Source organism: Equus asinus, chromosome 2, assembly GCF_041296235.1.
Source record: "Equus asinus isolate D_3611 breed Donkey chromosome 2, EquAss-T2T_v2, whole genome shotgun sequence".
Lineage (NCBI taxonomy): Eukaryota > Metazoa > Chordata > Mammalia > Perissodactyla > Equidae > Equus > Equus asinus.
The window spans coordinates 50,332,547-50,353,133 of NC_091791.1; the positions used below are offsets into that span (position 1 = coordinate 50,332,547).

At 39.6% G+C, this 20,587-nt stretch overlaps 1 protein-coding gene across 28 annotated transcripts in view; it reads right to left on the reverse strand.

The window, feature by feature from the left end:
- ANK3 (ankyrin 3) overlaps positions 1-20,587 on the reverse strand; it is a 624,902-nt gene that overhangs the window by 80,813 nt on the left and 523,502 nt on the right. For 25 of the 28 annotated variants that reach the window (XM_070488170.1, XM_070488208.1, XM_070488264.1 and 22 more), the window contains 2 exons: positions 19,625-19,748; positions 14,553-14,655 (listed from right to left, as the gene is read on the reverse strand). In XM_070488170.1, coding sequence (XP_070344271.1) covers positions 14,553-14,655; positions 19,625-19,748 — 227 coding nt within the window. The remainder of the gene's footprint in view (positions 1-14,552; positions 14,656-19,624; positions 19,749-20,587) is intronic. The other 3 variants (XM_070488203.1, XM_070488187.1, XM_070488162.1) reach the window with 1 other exon arrangement.

The window sequence follows — 20,587 nt, forward strand, 5'->3', positions numbered from 1 at the left end:
TGACAATCAAGTATTTAAACACACACACAGCCAAAGAGAAAAAGAGACAACATCAGCAGAAAAACAAGGATTGGCTGAAAGTCTCTTTAAAAGGTGATCTGATCCCCACAATCCCCTCACTGATTTATCAATTGCCAAATAATGCCCTCCACCCCTACACCATCAACTTTGTCAGAAGACTGGAAGCATAGAGACCAGAGGCAGAAGATGTTAGAGGTGCCATAATGAAAACGGAGATTAATTGAAAGTTTATATACAGTGTTCAGACTCCTAGCGTCCTTCCCTTACTAGACAGAGGGGGAGCCTCCAGGCAGAGAAGGGGAAATCTCTGAGATTTCCCAGTGAAATGTCCCAGGCTTATTACTTCAGTGGAAATCGCGATGGCAAGCCCTCTACCATGCAGAGGGCTTCCAATAGCTTAGTACTGGGCAGACAGCCCAGAGTCACTAGACAGTTGAGAAAAGTATCTAATATGAAGATAAAATAAATAAACAGAACAAAAGCAAACTAGAAGAACAGGCTTTCCAGGGAGAAGAAAGTTTAGAATTTTTCATTAATATTCAGAGAGAGATGAGATATTTTTATACCTATGAAACAATAAAATGCTAAAAAAAAAGAAAAAAACATAAAAAGCAATGAGTATGATAGCATCAGAGTTGAAAAAAAAAAGCCTATAAATTAGGGGGAGATTTTTAAAAATAGAAAATAGGAGAGAATATACAAGAAAGCAGAAGATCAGCTCAGGAATTTCAAATCCTCTTCCCCTCTCCAAAAAAAGGGAAGTTCTAGAAAGAGAAAATAGTGAAACAGAGAAGAAGAAAAACAAAGAAACATTTCAAGAAACTTTCCCAGAGCTGAACATCTGAGTTATCAGAGTAAAAATATCCACTATAGGTGAATATAAACCCCACTACAGCACATCATCGTGAAATTTCAGAACTCGGAGACAAAGAAAGATCCTATAGATTTAGAGAGGAAAAATGGTCACAGACGGCAGACTTTTAACTGCAAAACTGAAGTTAAAGGCAATGGAGCAATTCTTTCAATGTTCAATAACCCACCAAATCAAAAAAGATGAGAAAATAGACTTAAGATATTTTCAAACATATAAAACCTCAAAAAATATATTTCTCATGCACTCTGTAAGGAAACTATTGGAAGTCCACCAAAATGAAACTCTAAACCAGGAAAGAGGAAGACACAAGGTCTAATGAAGCAACATGGGGAATTTTTCATGGTAATGATGAAGTAAGACCCAGGAGGACATCTGAACAGTGGGCCTACAAGGAAGAAAGCTCTAAGAGAGGCCGGCCTGGTGGCATAGTGGTTAAGTTCATGAGCTCTGCTTTGGCAGTCTGGGCTTCACTTGTTCAGATCCTAGGCTCAGACCTACGCACCACTCATCAAGCCATGCTGTGGCAGCATCTAACATACAAAAATGAGGGAAGATTGGCAACGGATGTTAGCTCAGAGCCAATCTTCCTCACCAAAAAAATAAAAATAAAAATAAAAAAATTCTGGGGGCCAGCCTGGTGATATAGTGGATAAGTTTGTGCACTCTGTTTCAGTGGTCCGGGGTTCGCAGGTTTGGATCCCAGGTGCAGACCTACACACTGCTCATCAAACCATGTTGTGGTGGCATCCCACACACAAAATAGAGGAGGACTGGCACAGATGTTAGCTCAGGGCCACTCTTCCTCAAGGAAAAAGAGGAAGAATGGCAACAGATGTTAGCTCAGGGCCAATCTTCCTCACAAAAAAAGAAAAAACTCTAAGTGATTAAGTAGATGAAATTTATAGAACACCTAATGACTGTGAATATATTGAGAAGAGATTTGCACAATTAGGGAGGAGTTTGTGGGTTGAACTAGTGATATGTACATCAAGCAAATGAAAAAACTCTAGGGAAAGCAAAATATTGTGCCAAAAAGAAAATGCAATCATAATACACTTTTCATCTGTGAATAACATTTACATAGGCATAATAGAAGCACTAAACATGGTATAACCAGGATAAAATACAAGTATTTTGTGAAAATGGGGGGATGGGAAGCATGCATGGTGGGAGACAAGAGGTATTTAAATAAATAAAGTTTTGGGCCCTGCCCTGTGGCTGAGCAGTTAAAGTTTGACGCATTCTGCTTTGGCAGCTGGGGTTCGTGGGTTTGGATCCTGGGTGTGGACCTACTCCAGTCACCAGCCACGCTGTGGAGGCATCCCACATACAAAAACATAGAGGAAGATTGGCACAGATGTTAGCTCAGGGCTAACCTTTCCTACGCAAAAAAATAAATAAATAAATAGAAATAAATTAAAGCTTCCTCTTCTATTTTGGAAAGTCAATAAATAATAACTGAAATGGAGAAAAGCCAACAAGAAACAACATATAGAGACATGAAACCATTTAGAGACATGAAAGCACATAATAAGAGTCATCAAAAGGTATTCTAAGCAGTTGTCTCTGGAGAGGAGAAATTGCGGGCTGAAGGTGTATATGAGGACGTGTCTTTTCCTAATTAGTATGTCTTGTAAAATGATGTGACTTTTTGTTTGTATAATTTTGATAATAACACATCTTAAATTTAAAAAATTACCATGAATTACGAAGCTTAAAAAATAGCCCTGAAAGCAAATTGAAAAGTAATTGATAGTTATGTGCAAGTCACTATCCTGCCTAGATGCTAGGAAAATGCAAAAATGAATGAGGAACAGATTTCTCTGCATTCAACAGAGGACACCTTCAGTGGATGGTGGTGTGATCAGTGGTGTTATTAAGAGGCCACAGAACCCCAAAAGAACAATACGTCACTTCAGAAAGTTCCCAAATTCTATATGGGTTAACCGAAGATTAGATGCTGGTTTGAGTCTGGCTTTATTTACCAACTTTACTGACTTTTGGAGACCCCAACCAACCAACCATTGGAGTAGGGCAAAATGTTTAATATAAAGTGGGCGGTGCTGCTCACTTTACTTTTTAGTAAACTACAGGTCCTACATTTGGAGCCCTGAGGTTACTTTTCACAAAGAACCCATTTCTTAAAAGTTCTAATAAATAAATAATATCATTCCTCTTTGGTAATTACAGTAAATTATTTACCCTTTGGTACTCTTAGAAACGTGCACTGGCAACATTAATTATTGAGACCATGAATTATATCATGCAAAAAGGTATCAGCACCATCATGTAATATTTATGGAGGCTGGAGTGTGCCAGCCCCCCGGGGACTCCACTTCACTTGGAGGCCTTCCTAACCCTTTACTCTTGCAACACCTTGCCACTCATCGAAACTTTGTCATTAACACAAATGAACAAATGTATAATGAACAAAGATACTTGTCAAAACAATGAGCTATAAGTCCCAATATTTGTCCCATTTTTTCCATCGAGGTTTGCATAGGTTTATGGGCAGACCTAACAACGTTAATAACCTAACACAGACACACACGCTTTTCCTACAGTGAATCCATCTAAATACAAAATAAGGCAATTCAACTGAAGCTATGGTTTTTATAGAAAGAGACTGAATTGGCAGCTTCTTTTCTAAGCTACCTGTCTCTGAATGCTTATTTCTACAGACTAGTGTTTACTTAAAACTGAAATGTGAAATTTGAACTGTTGACTTGTTTTAATAAACAAGATGAATTTCAAAATGTTCTGACATCTTATTGTGTATGGCACCATGGTACCCACAAAAAGCTTTTCTTCCATTTGGTTACTGAACAAATAGACATTTAAGATGATAAATAGGACACCACATATGATGATGGTGAAAAAAGATGAACTGGAGCTGTCTCTTCAGTTTCCCACAGCAAGTAGGGGTGCTCCCAGGGTTTAATGGAAAAGCTTGGCTTTGAAGTTGAGTCAGACTTGCATTTGGAAATTGCTTTTGCCACTCATTACTGAAGAACACTTCTTTCCCACTCCTAAGTTTTCCATTTTGGAAAGGCAACTCCGTTGTGTAACTGAGGGCCTCTCCCTGTCCCTTTATATTCACTTTGGTCCTAAAAATGCAGAGTGATTTATCTGAGTGGTAGATGTGGGAAAGATAACCGGGAGGGCTCTGCTCAGATCCCATGTTCACTCTCTTAGGCCTGAGCTTGGTCACGGAGAGCAGACGTCTTCCTCTGCTCCCCATACGCCTACCTCCTTGAGGGGGATGCCCATCCTGGGCTGGCAATGCTGGCCACTGGGTAGGTGTTTTGCCTATTTCAGGGGTTCAGTCAGCAGGCCCACGTGGCTCAGACACTAAGCCAGCCCTTGAAACCTGGCCTCCATCAGAAATAAAAGAGATATTTGCCTCTGACCTTTCCTTACCTTTATTTACTGAAAGCCCCTTCAGAGATGCCCCAACATCACTTGCTGGTTTTACGATATTTAGCATCTTTCTTAACCTTTCTCAGTCTCAGTTTCCTCATTTTAAAGTTGAGGATGGGTTGAGATGGAGACTAAATGAAAATGTACGTCAAAAATCTGGCACCTAGCAAGTCATGGAACCAACCTAAGTGCCCAGCAACTGATGATTGGATAAAGAAGATATGGTATATGTATACAATGGAATACTACTCAGCCATAAAAAAGGACAAAGTCATCCCATTCACAACAACATGGATAGACCTTGAGGGTATTATGTTGAGGGAAATAAGCCAGACAGAGAAAGATGAACTCTGTATGACTCCACTCATAGGTGGTAGTTAACATATGGACAAAGAGAACTGATCGGTGGTTACCAGGGGAATGGGGGGTGGGGGGAGGGCACTAGGGGTGAAGTGGTGTACCTACAACATGACTAATAATGATGTACAACTGTAATTTCACAAGGTTGTTAACTATCATAACCTTAATAATAAAAAAAAAGAATTGAAAAAAAAAATCTGGCACCTAGGCCAGTGTTGGTGTGGAATTAGAATAATGTCTCTTTATATGTGAAAGTCTTTCTACTTTTCAAAGGACTTTCATTTATAGTAGCTCATTTGTTAAAATCTGATAAATTGTGGGGGAAAAAACTAGCAAAACCAAAAATATTCCAGTGCCAGCACTGGTCCTTCAGTTATATGCACAGGATGCTTCTATCAAATCGACAGAGCCCATTCAGTTAGAAGAATACATCTTATAAACGCCTAGGGGTTATTTACTGACTCAAAAACATTTAAATTTCTGTGCTAACAACAGTACCACAACTTTCTGTGTATCAGTTCAATCTCAAGGACTGTCCTACGCCTTTACATTCATTTGTTCTTTGACTCTTTAGAACCTACTAGCCCTCGGAGGTATTATACCCATTTTACAGATGAGGAAACTGAAATTCAGAGACTGCAAAAATTTGACAACACAAAGCCAATACTTAGCACTGGGTGGCTTTAGTAGAACACTATGTTACAGAAAAATTCACACTGACTTAATAAGACCTTTTACCCCCATGTCAAAAGTGATATGAATTAGCACATCATTTTTCATCTTGGAAGTGATGTCAAGGATACTATTAAAATCAAAATGCACATTATTCAATAGAGTCCAAAGCCTGACTAATGATGATATCACTGTCTCCAAGAGCTTAATACTTTCCAAAAATAGCTTCTCACTGGCCCTATTCATCAGAGGAAAGAGGATAGCAAGTACATACTGGCCTCACAAATGAGGACACACCCAAATGCCCAGGTCTGGAAATAAACATCCAGGCATGGAAGAGGCAGGAGGCAGGAAAGTATTTGCAAGGAAAAGAAAGGAAAATCCAATTAACTCCAATATTAGATAATTCTCTAGGCTGCCGACTGTCAATGCCCAGTGTTGGATGACACCAGTTAAGGTCCTTATCTGTCAGCTCTGCTGCCCCTGGGAGCCAGCAGAAGGTGGTCCTGCAGATTAACTGGTGGCCTTCACATGCTAAGGTTAACAGCACCAGGTAGACCTCACAGTAACAGGCCACATGCAAAACCCAGTGCATCTAATCTGAAAAACTATAAACATGATTTAGTTGAGAAACAGCTGGATGACATCACCAGACTAGGAGCCCAGGAAAGAAAAGGCTTGTAAAGGATAACTTCACCCTGTGGCCACAAATCGGACAGGGCAGGGGGAACCCATGTGGGTGTCAGCTCCCTTAGACAAAGAATAGATGACTTCAGTTTGACGTGGGCTACAACACTTCACAGCCCAGTGAATGGCAAGGCAAAAACCTCACCAAACCACCATTTCTGCATTAGGGTAATGGGTAGATAATATATATATACATATATATGTGTATTTTTTTATGAGGAAGATTGGCCCTGAGCTAACATCTGTTGCCAATCTTCCTCTTTCTTTTTCTCTCCCCAAAGCCCCAGAGCATAGTTGTATGTATATATTAGTTGTAAATCATTCCAGTTCTTCTATGTGGGACGCCACCACAGCATGGCTTGATAGGCTGTGCATAGGTCTGCACCCAGGATCCAACCCAGCAAACCCCGGGCCACTGAAGCTGAGTCTGCGAACTTAACCACTGGCCCATGGGGTAGGGCCTTGGGTAGATAATATTAACTGCCCCAATGCACTGTGAGAATGGAATGAAACGGAACGTGAAAGTGATTTGAAAATTCTAAATTGCTATGCCATCCAAAACAGAGTTAATAAAAATCCTAATACTCCCAGACTTTTTATAATTGAAGACAATTTATTTCTTAAATGTATGTAACATTGCAGCCTTCCATGTACCTTTTTAGCACAGCATATGTCTTACCAGAATACAGGGAGCAGCCTGCTGGATTAACAGACAATAGCAGTGTTTTTATCTGTGATAAATACTTGTCTAAACATCGACTCTTCCCATGGTGAACATGCTATCTCAGGTCTGCCATACTTGGCTTATCAGAGCCATGCTGTGGCCTAATGGTCAAGCAACCATCACAGCTAAGTTCTGTCCTCAGCTCTACCACTTAATGTCATGCAATGTGACCTTGGGTAAGTGAAATACTACTCTCAGCCCCCGTCTCTTTGTCTGTAAAGTGGTAATGATAATACCTAGTCCAGAAAGTGGTTGAAAGCATGAAATGAGATGATCCATTTAATAAAATGTTGTGGCAGGTATTGCACTAAGTCTTATAATTACTGTAATCTTGGGGGCCGGCCTGTGGCCGAGTGGTTAAGTTCGTGCCCTCCACTTTGGTGGCCCAGGGCTTTGCTGGTTTGGATCCTGGGCGCAGACATGGCACCACTCGCCAGGCCACGCTGAGGCGGCGTCCCACATAGCACAATCAGAGGGACCTACAACCAAGAATATACAACTGTGTACTGGGGGACTTTGGGGAGAAGAAGAAGAAAAAAACATTGGCAACAGATGTTAGCTTAGGTGCCAATCTTAAAAAAAAAAAAGAAAAGAAAAAAGAAACAATTATTGTGATCTTTAGTGGATATTGAATGAAATGGCAAACTGCTCCCAAAAATAGTAGGTGTATAGGTGTGTTTGGACATCCCACATAACTATTTGGAAATATTCTTTTAAGAAATGGATTCCATCTTTAAAAAAAAAGTCTAATTCATAGTAACAGAGAATAGAATGGTGGTTACCAGAGGCTGGGGGATGGAAGAAAAGGGGAGATGTTGATCACAGGGTCAAACTTTCAGTTATAAAATGAATAAATTCTGGAAACCTAATGTGCAGCATGGTGACTATAGTTAATAATAATTACTGCATACTTGAAATTTGCTGAGAGAGTAGATCTCAAGTGTTCTCACCACATGCGCACAAAAAGTGAACTATACGAAGTGATGGATACGTTACTTAGCTTGATTGTGGAAATCATTTCACAACGTATACTTATGTCAAAACATCATGTTGTATACCTGAAAAAATGATTCTATATAAGAAAATCCGATTCACACGGCAACATAAAATAAAAGTTAAAGGTGTACTAAAGCAGGTCTTTTCTTTCCCCTAAAGTATTTCTTTCCTTGAGGTCAACTATTATTGCCCCTAAGGCTTGAGACTGGAATATAAACCATAATGAAGCTGGGTTCTTTGAGATTTCCAAATCTTACTGATTTCAAGATAATTAGCTACCAACTTCAACAGAGGAAGGTGAATCAAGGTCAGCGTGGAAGCTGAGAGTGTTAACACATCAACACGGGGCTCAAGTGGTCTAACTGTGCCACCTTAAGTCACACCACCAACGTCTCTGCCTTAAACAAAACCTGTAATCTTGCGGCCCGATCTGCGAGAGGTGTTGAATGGATCAGAGTAATGCTGGCACAGCACTCTGGAGAGAAAAAAGCAGCATATTAAATGACACCAGTCAAAGGTGCTTATCTTCCAGGGGACTATCTCTAGGAAATCTTTAATCCCAGACTGGCTCCCCTCTGCCACCATGCACATTTCTGAGAGTCCCTTAGAAATCAGCTTAAATGAAAGAAACAGGAAGGTTAATCGGCTGGTGTGGGGGAGGGGGTGGAACAGAGTTGAGCGGTAGAGGAGGAAAAGCTATTAGCATAACCAGCCTTTTACAATAGACATTCTTTTCCTTTTCCATTAGTGAGACAGTTGAAGATTGCCCAGATCTTGGAAAAATAAATGTGCAATTTCTGCTGAAGAATCCTCCAATTTGTACATTACTTGCTAGTATATCCAGTGGTACATAGCACAATATATGACTAAATACACATGAGATCATCCTTAGCCTCAAAAAAAGCCAAGGCTAACCCAAAGTATCAGGAATCCTAGGCTGTGAGATAAATGAGAAGAGTTACAGGCTGGCAGATGTGACAGCTGCCTCCAGGTACACGGAGTCTATAATGAGGCCATCAGTACTGACTACAGAATTATCTCCACAGTTACCATTCAAACAGCCAGTGCAACTGATCACACACCACTTTAGTTAAACCTTTCCAACTGGTCGCTATTCGAGCCCCTACCACTCGTCCCTTTAGGCATAAACCATGTGAGCAAACGTGGTCTGAAAGGGGAAGTCTGCAAAATGAAAGCGATCTAATCAGAGGGACAGGGCCACGCAGCTGCCCCATTTCTCTCTTTTCATAGATGCCCTGCCCCTGGATCAACAGAACTGAAAGGAAATGGAAGGTGCTCATTCCTTAGTAATCAACTGGCAAGGAATGCCTTTCTAAAAGTTTTTGCTTGAAACACCCAAGTTTATAGCTAGTCTCTTAAATCATAGCTCTCTTTTTTTGTTAAAATTAGATTTATTTATTTCTAGAGAGAAAGTATAGAATAATAGACTCCCAAGGTTGAATGGCACTTGAAAAGGCTAGAAGACTTTCTTTGTTGCCCTTGATCTGTGGTTGTTCACAACAGGTCCAAATTAATCTGGCTTAAGACACCCCCTCCCCTGGGGTAGGGGGAGACTGAGATTAATTTACTGGTTTATATAGGTTTATTTAAGGTCTGGGTGGTACTAACTTCAGGCATGGCTGAAAAGATGCAGGAACCGTTTGTCTTCATGCTCCACGTCCTGCAGTTTTGGGTTTATATCATCTTTATAGCTTAGCAAGCCCCCAAAGCTAGACAAAGTCTCAAATTTGAGTCTCACTCGACTTCCATTTTACATTTCAGATGTAGATTTTACGTTTCACCTAAAGTAATCACGTAGTCCAGGAAAAGGAACGCTCCGAATGGCCATCCTCTGGGGTCCATCCCTGGGGGAGAGGGAGGGATTTCAGCCCCTTCTAAACTACAGAGACTGAAAAATGGATGCGGGTAGAATTTGGCCATCAGATCCTGTCACTGCCATGTAACGACAGTGGAATGGGTGTGTGCAGGCAAAACCAATCCATATCTCTTAGTGATTTCTGTTCTTCTCCTGTCTCTGAATAACTATCAGAAATCATACTGAATTAAATGTTTCTGCCTGCAGTAGACATTCCTTGGTCTTACAACTACTTCTAGGGTCATTCAAAGGAAGTGCAATTAATTGGTTAGCCTGCAAAATATTTTTAGACCACTATCATGCCTTTGACCTCATATCTATGTAAAGATCAAATAATCAAATATTTCTATTCCTTTAATGATGCCTTATATGCCACAATTTTTAGCATAATTTTATCCATAATTTTAATAACTTGTTGCTGAATATAAGCTGTCAGTTCCTTTTAAAGCACATTAAATAGAACTTATTAGAATTAGAAATAAGCATAATGAAGAACACATGTCTAAACATCATCTTTCATGCTAAAAAATGGATCAAGATGATAGTACCATAGTACCCATATTAAGAATACAAACAAGTATGGGATCCTGGAGGACAGAGTGTAAAGTCCTAGGGCTCTTTGCTGGCTGCTTTCTCCCAGTGAGCAATGCATGTATAGAGCAGTCGTGTTAAAAGGAGGCAACCTGGAGCCAGATGATCAGTGACTGCCATTTACCAGCTGTGTCCCCTGGGGTGAGTTACTTAAGCTGTCTGTGCTGCAGTTTCTTCATCTTTTTCAGGGAGCTAAGAAATTATCTCATGGGTTGTTGTGAAATGCAAATGAGCTAATACTGGAAAAACACTTAGAATAGTGATGAGCATGTAGTAGGAGCTCAAAATTAGCTGTTTTCACCACCAGCACCACCATAAGCATCACCACCATTCTATCTCCGGAGGCCTACGGCATCTAATGAACAGTATTCCATTACGTAACGGGGACTGGCCGGTCGGGACCATATACAGCAATTACAAGCCAAACCAGACGCTTGCTTTCAATAATTATGTCAGAAGAAACGAAAGACCAGTCTATTGTATTCTTCCTGGACAACTGGGCCTCAGTTTAGAGTCATCTTGTTTGTATATTTATTATCTCCTATTTGTAAAAAGGACTATTTCCAAGCACAGATGTTGCTCTAAGACAACCTGACACACACAAATCTGAGCTTATAAAACAAATACATTAGATGTTGACTGGCCATTATACAAAAAAGATCCCAGTCAGAGTTGCTTTAAGTCGGTGGTTTCCTAAATAGGGGTGCATCCCAGAATCACCTGCAGAGCTTTAGAAACACAGCAGCTCAGGAACCCAGCCAAGGAGATTCTGATTCTGTGGGCATCTTGTCTTCCAAAGAGCCACTGGTGATTCCAACGTGTGCTCCCAATTAAGAACTCTGACTAGCAGGAATCAGTGGTTTTCAACTGGGTGCATTTAAAAATCCAGGCTCTACCCAGGCCACTGAATCAGGAACTGAGCAATCGTGTTTTAAATGTTCTCCAGGTGATTCTCATGGGCAGTCAGGGTTGAGAGTCACTGCTTTAAATAACAAGACCTCACGACATGCAAGACGTGATTTATTTACATGTCCATTTCCAGAAGCCTATCTACAGGTGTCTGCATTACAAGGTAAAGGGAAGGTAAAAGAATAGGGTGTTCATGGATAACCCAATATCACAGTAAAAAGAGTCCACTCTTGATTGCCCAGGGGTGAACTAAGTGGTTTATAGACTAATGATTAAGGCACAGCAGGAATGGGGACGGGCTGACTTCTCCAACCCCCTTTCCCAGCTCTGGCCTCCACACCTGCCTTCACCCAGCACAGGTTCTTAGGGACATGGGGGTGGCCGGCCTGTGCTAATTATCCTGGGTCTCAACTATACTTTGTGGTTAATGTGCAAACGGATTAATTAGCATTAGGCTAATAAGGAGGCAACTATGCTTTGTATGGGCGAGGTCTACTCTTGTTAAAAAACAGAAGCGCACGGAGAGTTAAGTTTTATTCATTTTCCACCTTTACTTGTCAAAGCAACTTGAACTGGGCAATGACGGCAGTTTCAAATCTGACGGTGAGTCATGTATCATTGCTTTAGGAATTCTAAATATTTAAGACTTCTTGCACGCTTTCAGACAAAATCAATACTGTGGAAAAATTCTGTTTTGAGTTTTAGATTTAGAGATGTAGAGGCATGATAGAAATAAACTAATAACTTTTTGTCACTTCATTCTAATACAAAATATTTCTATGTATTCTGAAGTAAATGCTGCTCACTAGTCTTGTGCAGTGTAACTAGACTCTTTCTTTTAAATCTTGCCTTCTGAGGAATTAGCCTTTTTTCTCTCTTTTGTAATAAACAAAACACTAGGGACTAAAAAAGTTAATACACTTCTTTCAGAATTTGTTTTCCCACTTTCTCCAAGTTTTTATTTTGAAGGTGTTCATACAAATAAAAAAAGTTGAAAAAACTCTATGAGGAATACCCATATACACTCTAGCTAGATTCAACAATGATCATTTTACCATGTTTGCTTTCTCTCACCCTTTCTCCACAATAGACACTTTTTGGGGCTGAACCATTTGAAAATAAATAGCTGACAATGACTACTTCATTCCTGAAAACGTCAGCATGCGCACCCCCAGAGGAGAGAGATTCCCTGTATAGCTTCAATACTGTTATCACTGCTAAGAATATTAATAATAATTTCCTAACAGTATAGCCAGTATAGTTTCAAATGCCCCCAATTGTCCCTAAAATGTCTTTATGCCTTTCATATTTTTTCCAAATCTCTGGTGAATTTATCAGGCAGTTATGTGGCCTTCAGTAATGTTATGTGCTCATTAAACCTGCTAGTTCAATAAAGAATGCCTGTCAGACCATGGGATTGTCTGCGGTCATTAAAGAAAGCGTCTTCTTGCTTCTGCAGTGAGTAACGTGAGATTTATTTGTAAAGGGTTCGAGAATGTCCTAAGCTCTCCTTTCCTGAGTGGTCTGCAGAAGTCTTTGTGACATCCAGAGGTGCTTCTGAAATTGAAGCAGCAACAAACTGAACCAAAAGCACTTCAGTTTTACCTCAAAAGTTCTCTTTACCCTTTATTTCTTTTCACAAATCCTTCGTTCTGGGTAAATGCTGTCCCTCCATTCTACCTGAGTAAGCAGGTCTTTGAAGTAGCTAACAGGTAATAGTGTGAGAACCCTCAGGAGCCTGGTTGTAGCCTCATAGCATCACAAACATTTATATTTTACTTTAAAGCTGACGTGCAGAAATTGAGAGGTAGTGTAACTATGGCGGTAATAGTAGTGGTGAGGGTGGTGGAGGGGATGGTGGCAGTGATGGGGTCATGGTGGTGGTAGTGGAGGTGATGGTGAGGTCATGGTTATGATAGTGGTGGTGGGTGGTGTTAGTGGTCTCAATTTCAGGCCTTGCCCCAAAACAAGTATATATTCGGAAATATAACTCAAAACTAGGTTCAATAAAGGATTTGTTATTCCATTATAGAAGTAGGCACATGTTTTATACAAAAGCAAAGTGTCACTAATACCTAATGGATCTCCTTGCACCTGCAATTTTGTAAGTTTTGTGGGGTTTCCTTAAGGGCAGAGAGTATAACAGGCATTTCTACACTTGTAAGTGTTCTCAATAAGTCCTCCAACATCTCATTTCAATCGGGAACATGAAGAGATCAAGATTAACCTATTAGGAAAAGGACCACAGGCATCCAAGCAGAGAGTTCTTCAAAAATCTCAACCAACACCTGGGCAACACCTCACATCCAAGAGCTTAGCTTCATTATTTAAGACAAGTGCTTTCTCTAGTGCTCACACCCACTTAAACCATGACATGCTGTCACACCTAGGATCATTCTACAAAGAGTGTGTTTGTCTGACCAAACACTGAACAGCCACTGTATTCACCTCTGTAAGGCCTGCTTGCTAAGAATGTTCTAGAATGTAAAGTGATAAAATATTTATTGTAGGTCCTTCTAAAGTACAACGTACATCTGTATGTCTGGAAGTCAGCATCTCCAGATGTGGAAGTCCCAAAGGTCTGACTGCCCGCTGCTTACCCTCTAACGTGACTATCACTTATTCATCTGCTCCAATTTACCTTCATTGTGCAGTGAATAAATAAGTCCATCATGATTTCACCAATTATTTATGTTGTTTAAATATTATTAGCTGACTTCAAAATTAGTATTATGGTCCAAACAGTTTTATCCATCCTGAACTCATGACTGTGCACATTTACAACCAGGTACTGTGTATTTGTAGAACAAGGAACCATCCCAAGCCCATAGGCAGAACTGTGTTGTCAGGACTTCTTGTATTAAACTAGTATCTATTTAACCACGATTACTGGAAAGAAGAAATTGCACAAACATCAGATGAACCTAGCAGAGATTCTGGTAACAAGCAGAATACTATCACATCTTGAGAAGGCCCATCACAGGCAGCTTTGAAGATAAGGGATCAAAAACATGACCAATCTAATCTTTAACTACTTGCTAAAAACAATTCTAGCAAATTCCAATAGGCATACATAGTTTGTTTAGCAAAATCAAAGATTCAAGTGGACAATGTCAGCAACCTTAGCTACCAATTATTATTAACTCTCTTTTTAAAAAATTGAAATAGATTTGACCTAGAACCATGCCTTTCCTAGGACTTTCTGAGTTCCTCTCTGTGGGATTTCAGGGACTCACCTGCCGAAGAGAGGAATATTTCTGTTTACGGTACAACTGATTTTTTCTTTAACTGGTAGTATAAGAAGATTTATAAATGCAAAGTCAAATATGCAGAGATATAGTTTTGTCATGGGACAAAGAGCTTGATTCAACCATACAAATGAAAGTTTAACAATCAAAGAAAATTTTTAAAAAAATGCATACCTGTTCTTTGGATGGCACAAGAAGTTCTTCAATCATCATGCTGTCCCGGGCATAGGAGCTTCTGTTCAAGGTGTAAGACCTATCCGAACTGAAGGAGCGGAGGCTGTTGTATTTACAGTTAACCATTCAAGAGTGGTAGATGACGATGAGATGAATAAAAGAAAATTAATGCATGCAGCTTTAAGAACAGGCAAGATGGCTAAAAATATCAACAAAAGTTGTTCTTCAAAAGACATCGTCAAAAATAAAATCCCTTATATTTGAGGAAAACTCTCAAACTTAGACAATCTCATGATCAGATTTGTTTAAAATTAGGCCAGTTGGTGTTAAATCTGTGAGAAGATGAAATGCATGAAAACTCTGGATGTTTCACTACGACAGTCGAACCAACATGACAATTGAGAAGAACTGGATGACTGTGGATAATTTGATAATTGGAGAGATTTTTCTACCATAAGACCTTATGGTAGAGTCTCCTCTCTTTCTGGTCCATATCTATCTAGCTTGCACTACTGAATTGAATTATGTCTGCTGTAATTGGGTCTGTTTATAAGTCTTCGGGAACTAGATATGAGTTTAACACGTTGAGAGCTCTGGTTTATAGTTGCTACTCATGGAAAACATCAAGAAGGAAGTAGTGTTATGAATATGCCTTACATGATCACTTTTGCCATCTTTCTAACCTTGAAAAATTCAAATTCTAGGTCTGGTTATTTTGTCTTTCCTTGCTCTACTCTTTTCTTCCGTGCTCCTTCTACTGTTCTCCTTTCTAGCCTCTCTAACTCCTCTGCACAGCTCCTAAACTTCCCATAGTGCAAGTCCCCTGATGTCCTGAAGGGCCACTCGCCACACAGACCTCTAAATTAAAGACCAATGGGGGTACGGGGTGGGTGAAACGGGTGAAGGGGGTCAAAAGCTGCAAACTTCCAGTTATAAAATAAATAAGTCCTGGGATGTAATGTACAGCATGGTGACTATAGTTAATCATACTGTATTGCATACTTCAAAGTTGCTAAGAGAGTGGATCTTAAAAGTTCTCATCACAAGAAAGAAAATTTGTAACTGTGGTGATGGATGTTAACTAGACTTACGGTGGTGATCATTTGCCAAATATACAAATATCAAATCATTACGTTGTATACCTGAAACTAATAAAATGTTATATGTCCATTATATCTCAACTACCAAAAACACTCAATAGAGTAAGGAACCCTGGTAACCCTGCTCATATCCAGAGACACGCAGGCAGACTGGGACTGCAGCCCGTCGGAGCCTTGGCAGAACAGCTTGTGATCCTCCAGGAACACAGAGGATGGAGGATTGTGAGGAGCTGCTTTGAGGCCATCTCCCAACTTGCCTCCCTATCTCACCTGTCACGGTAGGCTGTCACCAGGCAGCTTTTCATTACCTTCTGTTTCAAATGAGGTCTGAGGCTTCCTGCCTCAGCCTCCGAGAGCTGCAGAATATGAAACCACTTAGCTGCACTCTAGAAGAGGCTCCTCAGCAATGGTGGGTCCCATAACTAGCATGGTAGACATACAGCCCCTCTTGTTTTGGTGTCATCCTTTTTGGTGTGGGGGACAAGGACCGTGGAAAGTTGGCATCTGTCCTGCCTATGTAGGTAATAACTGTCTGAACTTAAACATGGCTGTTTGAATCTTTACCAGTAGAATCAGTCAGACTTTGGCCTTGCCTTGTGTGCGCTTGACAGGGAAAAGAGCAAAGAAGAGGTAAATAAGGAATGATTCCTTGCTTTGCACAAAAAGATTTCTTTTCCCCACTGCCTACTATATTAAAGATTACCCAAAAGCAGGTATTTTTATATCAAGTTACAAAGGCCTCTGAATTACAGGCATTATTCTAAGTGTCTACACAAATGGGTAGGTCCATCCTTCTAGGATTAGAGCCTCAGCTTTCATCAGAATCTCAGAGGGATCTCTGACCCCAAAATAACCATCATTCTACAGAGTCACCATTTAGCGTATCCAGCAAATATTTACTAAGTGACTATTATGAGCAAGGCACAATATTAGAAACTGGGTATACAAGCAAAAAGAAAAGTAAGCATTATCCGTGCATAGAGGAGGATCCCTAGTAAGCCATGATTCTGACCACTTGCACAGTCGGGCCTTCCGTGCCCAATCATAGGACCCATAACTCTTCCTTTTTTTTTTTTTTCCCCTGTTTCAGCTGCAAACACTTTTTTTGTTCCTCCTGTTTCTAGCTCCTTACCTTCTCTCCATCATAAGCTTCCTAAAAGCAGAAATTCTCCTGCTACTTTCCAACAGACCTTTCTGTAACAGCGGACATGTTCTAAATCTGTACCATCCAACACAGTGGCCACTGGCCACATGTGGCGACTGAGCACCTGAAGTGTGGCTAGTGTGATGAAGAACTGAATTTTACTTAATTTTAACTTAAATAGTCTTATGTGGCTAGGGGCTATACTATTAGACAGTGCAACTTCTAAGTACTCAGTGCAAGGTTCCATTTTGCCCCAGTGACGTGGTTTGAGAGGCACTGGGAAGCTCCACTCTCTGCATCAGACTGTCATTTCTTCAAATTATGGTTCCCATGGCACATGTTAATATTGGTGGTACGTGAGAACAATTTTATTGTATATGTTAGCAAACACTTAAAAGTTTAAAAAAAATTACAGTCATATTCAGTTTTTAAATATATCTAAGATTTGTTGATATTTTTTAAATATCTTCTCTTTCTTTTAACTTATATATGAGTGCCAACTAAAGAACAGAGCCTAGAATTGGGAGCTATCAATGGAAAAACCTAAAGATGTCTTCATTTTACATAATGTCTGAAGTTCCTACTTCTGATTGTTCCTGACCAACTTCCATTAGACAGATGGAGCCCATTAAGTCCATCAGGCTTCACTCTGAATTCTTAATACATCGAAGTCCTTTCAGCTACTAAAATTGGAGATTATTTGTTTAGGGGTCTGGAAAGCATTAAATTATTTTTAACTAAGGTCAACTATATTATTTGTAGCCATCAGTATACCCTAAGTGTTAAACACAGGAAGTGTTAGAAAAACACATGCCTCAGAATTCTAGAAGTATAGTAACGTCCCTAGCACAACTCAAAACAGCAACCAGCAAACAAGAAGCCCTTCAAATCGAGACTTTTTCTTGAAACCAGTGAAATTTCCTCAGTTACTTCACGTCATGCACCTTACAAATTAAGGAAAAGAAATTCCTTAAGTATTCAGTCAATTTTGCATAAGTAACATTTCTTATCATACATTTAGTTACTTGCTAATTCTCTCTGAATCACAAAACTGATATTCTAAAGCTGAGCAGGAAAAAAAAAAGCACATTGCAGCACAGCACAGCACAGCACAGCACAATGCTGAAGAAAATAAAAATGAGACAATGACTCAGGGAAGGGCAGAGAAACACCATAAAAGTGCCATATCTTCTTACCTGATCTTGGGACTATTTTAAAGTATTTTTAGAAAAAAACAGGAGAAGTAGAAAGCAAAAGAATCAGACAGGGAAAAAAGAAAAAAATGTTATGGTTGAATGAGTTACACATTTAATGTATTCCTTTTTAAATGTTACACTCAGAATATTATACTTTGTGATACTCTTACAATATTTTAAAAATATATTCACTTTATAGATTTTCTTTTATATTTGCCTCTGAGCATAACATGCATTGCCAATGTAAAAAAAATGAGTTACATATATAGCAACAAATGATAACAGTGCAATCAAAATTAGAAGTGTGGAAGCTTAGAATTGTCTTGAGAAAAAATTTAGAGGCAATATTCTGGCTTCATATTTCACTGGATGTCAGCTGCTACAATTTTCTATATACAAATGATTGATTTACAAAATGTATCTTTTATATATTATCCAAGGAAGAGAAGGCTGCTAGTTATTGGATTACAAAAGCTATTAAATCTCTAAATAGAATTTTCCCTTGACATCTTTTAAGATTCTGCATATTTTCAGTTGTAACTTACTATCTGTGAGTACCTGAAATATTGCATATTTTTAGTTATTTTTCCCCGTTCTTATTAATGACACCCGCTACAATCAGATTTTAACACCTTTTATAAAGATATTTATAAAGCAAAAATTCTACTAAGTTACATGAGGTTCCAAATTCTGTTAAAAAAAGACTAACTTGAAGAAAAATCAATTCAGTATCTAACCTGGCCACACCACCGACACTGGGAATAAACTCTGAGGTTTACTTTGTGGGAAGTGCCATTTACTATTAGACAATGAAACTTTTTACAACAGATCTTTAAACTATAGGAAAATGTCCCCAGGGTTCTGGCTGAGAAGGTTTAATTATTAGCTTTAAAATAACTTGACTGTCAGTAAACATGCTGTTAATCTAACTAGGGAAAAGAGGTCCCCAAATTCTGGACAAGGTCCTGTTCCTTTCAACCACTGTGAGGTAAGTTTGAGCTAAGGTTTTCCACGTACACAAGTTTTACGCTTCAGCTCTAAGGACTGAATTTGCCACCATACCTGTCTGTGACTTTTGCTAAGTCGCTGTTACACCCCTAATATGTCTCCTGTCCACTACAGCATAGTTTTAGAAGCTCAAACACGTGGTAGACAATTCTAATAAACATTCTGTAATTTTTTCCCAAGAATGCTTGCTTTAAGTCTCAATCATGAATTACTCTTTCAGTAACAAAGAGAGAAGAGTGAACCATCAACACAAGTGTTTCTCACTTATTGGAAAATAAGATTTTTCTTTCAATATAGAACAAAATCTAATTTTGAAACGCGTAACCCAGACTGTTCTCCCAGTTCTGTCAGTGAGCTCTTTTGTTACTACGCTTGAAGCATGACTGCAAGGTGGGAAAAAAAAATGACAAATGATTGACATGTTCAATCACATAAAATTAAGGACTGAGAACCACGACAGCAAAAAGCAGAGCGTGTACCCTGGAGTTAAGAACATTTCACCAAATTCACTTCCTCACCCAAAGAGCACATTCTGGGGTAACGTGAAAAATGAAAATGATTTGGGTTTATGACAAATCATGGTTGTTTTAAATTAACTATGATAAAACAGCAACAATAAAATACCTGGCAGAACGGGCCCCAAGACTGAAGCCCATGTAGCCCTCTGCGGGCAGAGAATCATCGCCCAGCTCCTTAAGGTCCTGTGGCCCAAGATATTTGTCAGTGTCCCCTGTCATTGCATCTTCACCTGCGGATGTACAAAGCAAGCCAAAATCAGAAGATTTCCTTTGAAAATGTGTCTACTGTGGAGAAAACCGCTCCTTGGGTCATCAGCAAATCACCCAATTTCTCATATTCATCTTCCCCGATCCCCTGGATAATATTTGTAAGTGCCGTTTAGAAGGAAAGAGTATAGGCAGAGGTTAGTTCATAATTTCAAGAGTGAATTGAAGTAGCAGAAAGAGCTCCTGGTGTTAAGTACCGATTTTAAAACATTTCCCCTATCTCCTTCATCCTCGTCAAGTCCCGCTGACTGGTAAGGTGGATCTTTGATGTCAGTTACAGTTTTCCTTGCCTCACCACGATGAGGCAGCTGGTTTGAATGGACATGGATGGCAAGATAAGAGCCACCTCTTCCTTATGGTTCTGGAAATTATACGTAGGAAGGGAAGAGACCTTTTAAATGGTCTTCTTGCACACAGGATTTCAGTTTGGGGCTTATGTAAGAAGCTAGCAAATTATTTCATCTCAACTCTGCTCAATTGGGGAACCTTGAAACACATCAATTTTGAACTGTTTCTCCACATAATGAAATTCACAACTCAGTCCAGCGGCCCCAGGGCTTGAACCCTGCGTGGAAAACAGCTGTTCCTTCTACAGAGATCAAACGTGGGCCTCAGAAGTTGGAAGGGAGGACTACATAAATTGCTCTTTGACCATCAATACAAAGAGTTAATTACGTAAAATGCTTTTACTAGCTATGTGTGTACAATGTGACCTCACACGGAAAAACCACATTCCGAGACTGACAGGGCAGGTTTTTCAGATGCCTTTTGCCCTCTGGGACGTTTCTCATCCTTCTCAAAA